Here is an 11,703-nt window from a genome sequence, read left to right as displayed (position 1 = left end):
GTCTGCGAAGGCGAAGGAAAGCGTGCGGCGAGCTTTCGGTCCTCTGTCCAGATGCGTGTACGTAGGAGCAAGGAGTGGCTGTGCTGCTGCTGGTGCTAATGCTGGTGCTAGTGCTGGTGCTAGTGCTGGTGCTGATCGACTGTCGAAAGAAGGCAGAGGAAAAGGGAAGAGAGGAGGAGGAGGAGGAGGAGGAGGATCGTGCGCGCCTCATGGCCCTGTTGTTTGTTCGCCCCGTTGCGATCACGAGGGGAAGAGGCCTCCGAGTGTGAGCGTGCTGTTGTTTGGTGTTTTGGTGGAAAATAACGAAGTGGTGATCGGTGCTTTCACTCATTCGTCTCGCCGCGGTTCAGTGCTACGTGGGCTTTTCTTTTTTGGGGGAGAGGCACGCTCGTCGACGGATCGGAATAGAGGGAAGGAGGATAGATAGACAGAGATAGAGCTCGCGAGGGAGACGGTGAAGGAGGAGCGGATAGATAGAGGAGGAGGAGAGAAAGGGTGGTTCGAAGAGCCGGCTGGCGATCCGAATTCACGGATTCGGCACGCCGTGGTTGCCGATCCATAATATGGCGTACAAGTTTCGCGAAGAGATCGTGGGAAAGAGGTTTCTCTCGGTGAGTGGTTTCACCAAGTTAAAGGTGAATAAGATCAGTGAGTGGGGGTGGCGTGCAGGGGTGATTCGTGCTGCCAGTCACAGGGATAACGGCTGTCATGATCTTCAGGTGAGTACTGCCAGCTGCAACGATTCTTCTGGCGACCGAGTTTCGAGACACGCGTCTCGGCTGGTGCCACCGTAGAATAGAAACTTCGGTTCGATGTATGCGGCCTATCTGGCATCGCGCGCGCGACACGCCGTTTCTGTTTACATTACCGACCGACCTTACGAATATTCAAACTCCGCGTTCTGTCTCCCCTCAGGTCGTTCCATAAGTGCTCTCGTTTCCATATGTGGTTTCTTAACATTCTGAGAAACAAACTTTACCCTATACCCTAATCGGTAACATATCGACTGTTATTGTCAATGATCGTATTCCTTATTCACGAAATTTTTATTATATTTGACAGTTTGTGATGTCCCTGATTTCGATACAAAATCAAGACATAAGTAGTCTACAGGTGATAGGTCTGTTTATTTACAACATACGTGCACAGAATGTGCAAGGTAGGACTTCGTTTAACCCCCATAACGCCATGTCAACTGGGGTTACATATTGCACATGTATTACAAAAGTGTCACGACTCAAAGGAGCATGTTTTTGAGGTGAAGCAAAAACCTATTTTTAGTTTAGGAGAGTTTAGGAGATTGAGTTTAGGAGAAAGTTATTTATTAAATATATTATATTGACATAAAAAATAGTTTTACTTAATGAAAGTTACCTTACGAATAATTAGTCTAAAAAGTAGTTATGTTACTTGCATTAAATGATTTTTTTATTATTATTTAAATAATTTGTAATTTACATTTTAAGACTTCTTTGAATAAATTATATAATTTTAATCTTTAACTAATAAACTTTTTATAATGCGTAGAGGTGCATTAGCAAACTGATTTATAGCAGTAATTAAAAAATCACGTTTTTTGAGTTATTACTTTTGAAGTACATGTGCGATACGTATTATATATTGAAAACAATTGAGTTTTAACTTCTGATCTGATTTTACCAAATAGGACACATAAAGAATAATATTATTTATTAGTGGATGTTTATGTAAATTCATATTTTTATGAAATTTAAATACAGATTTATTACGATTATATAAAGTTATATTTAGAATATTTTTTACATTTTTGGATATTATATGCGTCCTGCACCGTTTCGTATTTTTTCCATGAATACATAAACGTTCACAGACTATTTATTAGTTGAAGCATTATTTAGTATTATGAATGAATAATAACGATGTGATGAGTAAATATTATTTATAGTAAAATTGAGTTTTTCCTTCATTTCACGGAGGTTATTAGCTTTCAATGCTGTTTATTACTGTATATTCGGAATTTTATTTAGCATCTTGACATACGGTAGAGTTAAGAGAACATTTTAATATAATCATAATTTAATTTCACTCGATGCAATTGCAAAAATAAAAATCCATTTAAATTATTTTACAATTAACTGTTTAAGGACATACTTTGAATTACTCAGAATGCAATTTCATTAATTTGAATACACATTAATTTTGTGAATACACAAAATTTGAAAATCTTCTGAAAGAATCTTTTTTTATGGTGAACATATGATGGAGACATCATTTGACAATTGGGGGTTAATTTATTTAGTACGAACAAGTTCATGAATTTCCACACTAGCTCAGGTTATACGTATCTTACATATATGAATTTTAGAATAACGAATTTTTCAAAGATTTGTTTTCACAACCAGAGAAAAAGGTTGGTTTGCAGAGGGTTATTAGGGGTATTTATTCAAAATGAAATAATAAGGTTACTTATTTGTTTTTTTAATTAGAGGTAACTGAATTTGGTGGTATATATTCAGCTCAAGAATACCATATTTCTTCTTCAGTTGTTCTCTCGTATCTCGAATTAGCTATCGTTAAAACATTTTCTCATTTTTTTCTTGAAAACTCCAAATGAAAAAACATGATCACATGAAAGCTAGTATTTCGCAATATTTACGTACACTTCAAACATTTTTGTTTACCTCGAACGCGTAAAGAACAGTCAGTCGAAACATTAATATTAATATTCGCTGTGACGTATTATTCGTTATTCAAATTTTAGGACAAACATCGTATTTACTCGTTTCCATGTTAATCTTTAGCGAATTTGATGATATCCGATATCGACAGAGCGCGCGATATCTCGCGTCGAAAATAAAATGATCGAAACTGGAATTTCATCAGTTATGCAGGAGTGTGTAATTCAAGGACACCAATGTCTTTGCAAATGCTCAGACACGACGTAGTAACTCACATGAAATGTTTTCAATCGCATATCTCGCACTAAGCCCAACTACACCTATAACAGTTCATAATAATTCGTTATTTCCATTTTAACTCTTAACAAGTATGGTGGGGTCGCAGCATTTATATTATCTCACTTTTGATATTTATTGCGTAAAGTATCAGTAAATTACTTAGGTGTGAATTTTCTGTTTACTATTATTAATTGCTTCTGATAATGGAGCAGCAATGATTCTACCACATTATGTTATAATACTCCATACTAGTTAAGGGTTAATCCTTACTCTGAAATTGTATTTTCTGGTGCCTCAACCCCTGTAAACAGGGGTCTTTTGTATGCAACACGTTTATGAGTGGATCAAATTTGAAAAACTCTAAAAGAAATCAATGCAACACTTTCAAATATTTCAAATTGAGCTTCGAGTCAAAAATTTAATTTTTACAGAGGGAACTATAGGTTCGATATTAATTTGTTTAGGAGATATGCGACCGTTTCAAGAACACCGAGAAAAGAATGACACCTGTTTACAGAGTAAAGAGTCAAATTACCAAATACTCAAACGTGCACCAGTCCAAACAACAAGAATCCCTTGAAAATATCCACGTACATGTTTTCCACTCGAAAAGAAATCGCGAAGTCGCGTCTCGCTCGTTCGAAAACCAGAAATAGTCTATTTACGCGAGAAATATTGAGTCGGTTACAACCTTTGCGTCTATATCGTGCGGTCTCCCTCTGGTCGACTTGGTAAATATTTTTTTCGCTCTGATCATCGAAGGCTGTACAAGTATCGGTCGAAAAGGTTCGATAGCTAGCTACGAATTGCAATCTCCTTGAGATTATACGGGTGTTTTCTTTCGGTTCACGATTCGAGGCAAGGTTAATGGGTCATGCAGTTTTGTCGACGATACTGGACCATAAAGTATTTCTCTATGTTAATAACCCTTATTGCAAGCATACCCGACGAGATTAACGTAGTATTCCATTCGAAACTGCGCGTTAACGAGAGATTTCGATGCCCAGGAACTTCGTAACCATTCCTTGATGGCTCTGTGACTCTGACGTGTCGGAAAGGATTCGAGTCTCCCCTTTTAACCGTGCCACCTAATGTTTATTTACGGTTGTCGCGATTACCACCGTGCGTGGGCGATAAATTGTGGGTTGTTTGAAAACAACACGATGTCTCGTCGGTCGTATCGCGAGACCAAACAGCGCAGTTTGATTGTCGCGGATTCGGAGGTGTTGCGTCACGCGCGACTCGTGGCTCTAAGGTGGCCAGATATTATCGCGCGCTCGCGATCCATTGAGGAGCCGCTGGTCGAACTTGATCGGCGATAAGCAAGGTTAAACGGCCGCAGCAGACTCTGCCAAAACGCAAAGTGGGGCAGAGCAGAGTTTGAAGAAGCTGGCGCGGGCAGACGGCTTCTCTCCGATTACATAAGCTATCGCGCGAGCTGCTTACCTGAGAGCTTCTTTTTTTTCCTTTATCGCGACGTCTAGTCATAACTATTTCAGTTTTCGAGGACGTCGCTGCCTCGCGTGTGTGCGCGTGTAGGTGCATGTAGGACGCGTAATGCAGGTGATTCCCGCGTTACGTCGTCGCTGATATTTGTCAATTATATGTGTGTCGAATATGGGCACAGGCCGTGATGTGAAGGTCTAGATAAGAATACTAGGAAATTGACGCATTGGTCGCTTGGTGTAGGGGAAGGTGGGGTAAAACTGTATGCTTGACTTTCTAAGCCTGTAACTTCTTAATTTATAAGTCAAATTGTAAAATTCAAATTTTGTCTACTAAAGGCATCCCTAAGTAACATAGGACAACAACAATACAATTAAAAATTTAAACATATTACTTATTTTAACAACAAAACGGAATATCTAATGTTCTTGGTTTTGCTCCATAGGGGTGAGTAAAACCGTATACAGTATATAACATTGTCTTTCATCTTAACTAACAATTAAGAAGCTAAACATTTCATCCACCGTGTTTGATACATTGTTCCTAATCTTCATCCAAGCCATTTTTTTGCAACTTTAAACATAAAAATTATTCTCAGTGATATTTCTTCTAAATTCACATAATTTCGTTTGTTTTCATTAATTTTAGTTCTTCAGTATTATTCACGGCCTAGATTCAGAATTGTTATGATTTCAATTAAACAGTAATTTATGAATTGTTGTTCAGTGTAAAATTGCGTAGCGAGTTTTGCCCCAAGACGTGAGTATATAAACTTTTGCTTTCAATTAAATACGAATAAAAAAATGATGGTCAACTATTCTCAAAATACACTATAAGTAGGTACTCTTAATACGTATCTTCGTGTTAATTGTCTATCAATTACCAAAACATTATTGTACGTTTCTCAAATAAATTAAAAATAAGATCAAAGCATATCAATATGAGCGTAATTGAATAATTCATTACAGCATACATGTTTCATGATAAAATTTTGTTAACAAACAGTTAAATATCGCAGAAAGTAATTACTATAAATGGTCACTGGATTTTTACAATTAGTTATAAAAAAAGCATGGTACATGGTTTTATCGGACTATATAGTTTTAGCTGGCTCTCCCCTACCAATCGCTTCGATTCTGAAATAGATCTGGATATCTTTTTACATGATGGATGTCTGCTATGTAAGAAAAGTCATATAAAAGAGTTATGTGAAAATTGATTTTAGGACTTGTAACTTACAAATCAGTTTTTACGATATTTTTTCATACTGTATATGTCCACCGTGTAAAAAGAAACTCAGGCGTATGTAAATTATATCTATCTGATAGTCGTGATTTGAAATAAGATTGAATTTGTTGAATTTTTCTGTAGAACCTTCTATTTTTGATACAAATAGTTTTGGATATGCAGGTACAATTCGAATACTGTTAAAGATGAATATTCTGTAGAACTGTACATATTTTGTGTGGATTGTAGAAATTATACTTGAGCCGCTTGAGCCAGGGTACCTATATGTATATAGGTAGCTCGTTTGATTTTAGGTATATAATTATAAATACATTATCGATGTAATCCATTGCATACACGGAAAAGGCATGCAGAACCAATCTTAGTCGTTGCTACTAGTATGCATTTTTAATTACGTGATCAGAATCGAATGAGAGCTGTATATAGTTGCATAGTTATCGCTGGCGTAATCCTTAAACCAATTATTGGGTAGCATAAGGTATAGAAGATGAAATTGAATTTGATAGTTGAAACCGAGTGTTCAAAATTTATTTGTAGCAGTTCAATATCTATGAAACAGCTAAATTGAATAATTCTAGCGCTAAATACAACTATAATAGTATTCGAGTGTTAAATTGCTTGAATAGTTCTAAATACAAATACAATATCTATTTATTCAAAACTCAATTGTAACCTTCGAATATCTACGTATAATATATTTAAATATTAAATTGTGTTAACCTTTGACTGATATGATGGGATCACAGCATTTTTGCTATCTCAAATTTTAATATTAGCTGTGTAAAATATCAGTGAATTATTTATAAATGATAATTAACTGTGAAGTTGCGAATTCTCTGCCCGCTATTAACAATCAATTTTGATAATTATATTATTTTATGATACTGACACCATATCAGTTGAGGATTAATGCATATTATTATACGGTTTAATAATTAGACGCTTCTATCTAGTCTGGGAACCTTCCTATAGAAATTTAGATACATATCAAGAACATAGTATGTTATGTTTTAATCTTGTTTAAAATTTGTAAACATTAAACATTGCTCACGGAGTTCCAGACATCAAGGTTGCAAAAGACATGATACTAAAATTCTCGAATAAAATTCAGTATAAAAATTATTATTTTATTTATTAATCTTCATCAGAAGTTTATGGAAAGCGTATTTGTTCTTCAGTTCTTTATCACGAGACACAAGTCATCGTATTAATAAGGCCAAGCTTATTCACTTCTTTGGTAATAATTATTTTTCCATTATGCAACGAAGATAACGGACGACAAGCTTTTGCAATCACGTTTCCCCTTGTCGGCAGGTCGAATTATTTCCACGATGATAACGTTTCAATATTGACAGCTTCAGGGTGTTACGTTCATTCTGTTTAAAATTTTTCCACGATTATCTATGAAACAACATTCTTTTCTCTTTCTATTGTGGAATTTAGTACTCGATGAATGATTCATTCGATGGTATCTGCTCACGGTTAAAAGTACAAAGTTCTTGATTCAGAGACGGACTCTGTTTTTAGTAAGTCTCGGTGGAATCTTTCTGCGCGAAACGTTAATGTTCTACGCTCGCGAATTCGCGGACGAGAAATGAGCGCCAGCCTTTGCGAAAAATAAATATTTCTCGAAGGGGATGCGCACTTGCTAAATTTAGAGAGAAATTTTAATATTAACCATCAATATTTATGATATTATAACGCGGAGCATTAATATTCCGTTTCATTCGGAAAGTCAGCCACCATCCATGTAACAGTGGAAATTATACGGCCGATAAAATTGTTTGCTTGCAGAAAAGAGACATTAATTTTCCCGGCATTCGATCGGTGTGAATCATTTAAATACAGATCAACGATGGGGCATAAAATCGCGAGGGAATTGTTTTCTATACATTTCGCGAATTTATGTTTAAAAATAATTTTACGTACTTGTGTACTCCAGTCTGACGTGTACTTTGTTCTGTATGGTAATGCGAATGTTCGTTGTTCTTTGGATTTTTGCATATGTTTCGAAGTATTTTGTGTAAAAGTGCGAATATTCAAATATACATATTTGATGGGAGAATGATAAATTATGAGGTATTTATTTAAAATATTAGAGGACATTTAACAAATAAGATACTTGAATAATTAATGAAATCTTAAGGAAACAGAAAAAAGCCATTATTTGTATGAAAAATGGCTTTTTTTGAAGTTTAATAGTTGATTAAATTTCTTTTCTGATTTTTTTATACAGGGTGTTTCATAACATGTGAGACCTACTTCGGGAGTTGATTGTATGCCTAAAAAAGATGAAAAAGTCGTATAAATACATGTCCTATCTGTCTTCGTTTGAGATATAATGAATTTTATAAATAGAGCAAACTCTGTATTCGGCCTCTCTTTCCATAGACTGCAGTAGTTCGTAAGCAAAATTTTTAATTGGACCTTTTTTTCTTGATGGGAAACTAAGAGGCACTAAGTACGTTAATTCTTTGAGCACGCGTTTCCAAGTTCCAGTCGGTATTAGTGTTCGTATGTGCTTTATGCATGATGCAGCTCTGTCGTATTTTAGCCGAGTAGTTGGGTAATTTTTAAATCAACATTTTGTAAATAAATGGATTGATCGTGGAGGTCCCATTGCATGGCCTGCTCGTTCTCTGGATTTGAATGTATTAAATTTGTGGGGACATTTAAAATCTATTGTATACGTAACATCAGTTGAAAATGCTGAAATACTACGAAATAGAATATAAAAAGGCTTTCAACAAATTCGAGAAACACGAGGAATGATAGAGAGAGTAACCAGATCAATGACAAGACGAGTGCAGGCATGTCTTCAAATGTAAAGTGGTCATTTTGAGCATCTTCTGTAAAGATAATTGAAACAGAAAATCCATTATATCTCATAAACGAAGACAGATTGACGAAGACATGTGTTTATATGACGTTTTCCATTTTTATTAAGCATATAATCAACTCACGAAGTGGTTCCCACATGTTATTAAACACCCTGTATATATCTACAATTTTCTATCGATCTATTAATTTTGATAAACGTCAAATGATTGTGAATTATGTAGAAGATTAAATAATGAATTTCTCTTTGACGCTCCTAATATACCCATTCGAAGAAAAATCCAAGCGATTAATAAATGAAAGCATCAATTTCATTTTTACTGTAGCAGTGAATATGCTCTCTTAGAACTTATAACTAGTCAAGCTGAGTACAGTAGACTACAATGTGTAAATAGGTACTTGTTATAAATTAGTTACTATCTTCCTTGTTTCATGCAAATATCGATGTATTTTAATTCACTTTCCCATTTGACTAGGAGAAACTACTTCTATTCTGTAAAAGCTCTTCGCTGACAACCATTTGCGAAATTCTACTATGGGTCAAGCTTCTATAACCGCGGCCTTCGCATGCTTTCGAGTCTATCAGCGAATTTGTGGTGGCGCCAACTGATATCGTTCGTCTCTAGAATGAATTCGGTTGACATCTGCTTACTACTTGCCACTCAGGGGTCATTCGCTGATCGAGCATCGAGCTCGTTCTGAGGTCATCGAATGGCTCGTAGCTCATGTTTCACGCATTCGCTTTCTCCTTCCACGAAAACGATACGATTTCGCGCGGTTTCGGCCGAATAAAGAACGATCTGTGTTCTCGAAGCTGCATAGGTGTCGATTGTCGATGCATCGATCGCGAGCGAAAGTGAATGAATGGTACACACGCGGATGCATTCTAGATGCGTTTCAGGAAGCGTGCACCTTTCTCGCGAAACATGTACTACGCGTGTTTAATTGGTTGCTAGAATATTTCGAGTACAAGAATTTAGTAGTTTCCTGTGTGAAAGGAAATATTCTTGTTCGGAGAGGTTTTGAACTGCGGAATGGTTAGAACTTAATTAAAATTTTATTACTAGCATTATAGGTTCGGTTACAGACCGATACAGGCGATTAAATAGCATATTCAATAATTAAAATGTGAGAATATCTTTTTAACATAATAATCTAGATCATATGAAGTATTTTCTACATTCCAGTTAAGCAATTTGACGTAATTACTTATTGTAGGCCACACGATCGTAATTTAAAGTAAAAGTATCTATAATAGGAAGTTAATGTTCTTCTAATAAACTTCGTCAGTGTTGGCTATTACAAGTTGAGTAGAATGCAGTGATTTTGCTCCAGATAAGTGGTATATAGCTGATCTGTTATTCAAAAGTTTGCACGTGTACGAAAGCTTTCTAAATAACATGATGAAAAGGAAAAAGTGCCAAGATAATTGCACAACCCAAAGGCAATAATTATATAAATTTCTAATGGAAAATAGTAATTATTTCTGTCTTCATTATTTTGTCATATATAATTCAGTAATTTCGACTAGTGAAATTTTAATATATCTACATCTTTTTTCTAATACTAGGTATCGTCATTTTTAACCAAATTTAAGATCTGAGTGTTGCTGCAATTGCTTTTAATTCTGCACCGAATCATTTTAATTAAAAAAATCTACAGAAATACCATTTTCAGGTTTAATTTACAATTAGCTGAAACTACGTATCATACTTAGCCGTTTTTAGTTTAATAGTTAGCTGTATTAAGTGTATTATTAACAGTTGTAGATGACGCCAGAAAAGCTCTTTATATACAAATATTCAAGATAACTGTATAGGTATTCAGTATACAGTATATAGGTATTAACTGAATTAGATATTCTCTCTTTACTCTCATTAAAAATTTTATGTCTATCAGAATCATTGAATTAAAATAAAGCTATCAATATCTACGTATTTATTGTGTATGCATTCTATTAATTTCAACACGGCTCAAGTAGAAACTTACCCACTAAACGTAGGAATGTGCTCTTTCATAGGTATTATAAAAGCCAAACAAGAAGTACGTATGGCAATAATTTGTCTATAACCCATTGCATACCATTTTAGCCAACGATTAAATGCCACAACGGGATGGAACATAAACTTGTATGTCCAGTTCTCAAGATGTTGATCGTTCCTTTTTACAAGTTCGATACTTTACTCCCAGTGCCCACCTGCAGCTCAGTGTCAACGCGTAGATAATATCTGACCCTACGAATTTATTCGTGGCCTTTGTTTCTTCTACCGTTCAATCTCTCACGCCGAAAGGTTACGCTCGTTCATGGTTGCGTCATCGAAGGAAGACAGACCGCTTCCCACGCACCGAGAACAGAATTTCGAGGATTTCTTTCCGCAGAGGCAGCTGACCCCGACGTTCTTGGGCGCAATTTGCGGGCACAAAACAGCCAACAGCAGGAAATTACGCGAAAGTGTTAGTTTCGTCGAGGCCAGTATGTAACTTGTCGACCGCAAATTTCGGGGTCCGATGTTGCCAATAATTTCAGTGGTACTGACTTTTTCCTGGCCCTGGCCAGCAGGTTTGCTTCCTTCTTTCTCTGGAGCGCGTTTTCATGGGGAACCGTGCGCCCAGACGCACTTCTTACATCGCTGCATAACGGTGCTTGCTGGTGAACATGGCAGGTGCACGAAAAAGGCCGCCTGACTCCGCGTTGCGACACGAAAAGAGGCGAGGGGGGTCGCCATTTTGGCCCATTTACGATTTGTGGGACGTTGACGTTGCTCTGGGTTCAAATCTTGGTAGGTCTTCCTGTGAATATCCTTGAGGTGATTGTAGGCTATGAGGAACTTGAGTAAAGGTCTTTGACCTTGCCAGTTAGAGAGTGTCCTTGGTCTGCGAAGTGATAGTGAAGTTTTGCGCCAGTTTCCTGTTCTGGGAATGTTGGCAGGATCTGTAGGTGAAATATTGAGTAACAATTTGAATAAGAGTGTCTCCTGAATTTGTTTACAAAAGATTGTAGATTTTATACATTTAAAGTCTAAAGATATTTTGTTATTTGTAGACATTGAAATTGAGGGAGCAGGATAAGAATTAAATGTGAAAGATGGAAATCAGGGAGATAGAAGGAAAAATATACCACAGTCATTTTTACGAGTAGATAAACTAATGTTTTGAAATTGTGTAGACAAATTTATTTGTTGTTTTGTCCTAAGTAATTTCTCGTAGAGACCTCGAAGTTCATTTCAGTTGTACC

The 11,703-nt window shown here is 36.1% G+C and overlaps 1 protein-coding gene across 2 annotated transcripts in view; it reads left to right on the top strand.

Annotated features, from left to right (window-relative positions):
* Positions 1-434: 434 nt before the first annotated feature.
* The window catches only part of Kdm3 (Lysine demethylase 3), a 400,441-nt gene continuing 389,172 nt past the window's right edge, over positions 435-11,703 (top strand). For both annotated transcript variants that reach the window (XM_076393685.1, XM_076393684.1), the window contains exon 1: positions 435-719. In XM_076393685.1, the coding sequence (XP_076249800.1) occupies positions 564-719 (156 nt within the window). In that variant the 5' untranslated portion in view covers positions 435-563. The remainder of the gene's footprint in view (positions 720-11,703) is intronic.

Source organism: Calliopsis andreniformis, chromosome 3, assembly GCF_051401765.1.
Source record: "Calliopsis andreniformis isolate RMS-2024a chromosome 3, iyCalAndr_principal, whole genome shotgun sequence".
Taxonomy (NCBI): Eukaryota; Metazoa; Arthropoda; class Insecta; order Hymenoptera; family Andrenidae; genus Calliopsis; species Calliopsis andreniformis.
This window is presented reverse-complemented; position numbering and strand designations above follow the sequence as displayed.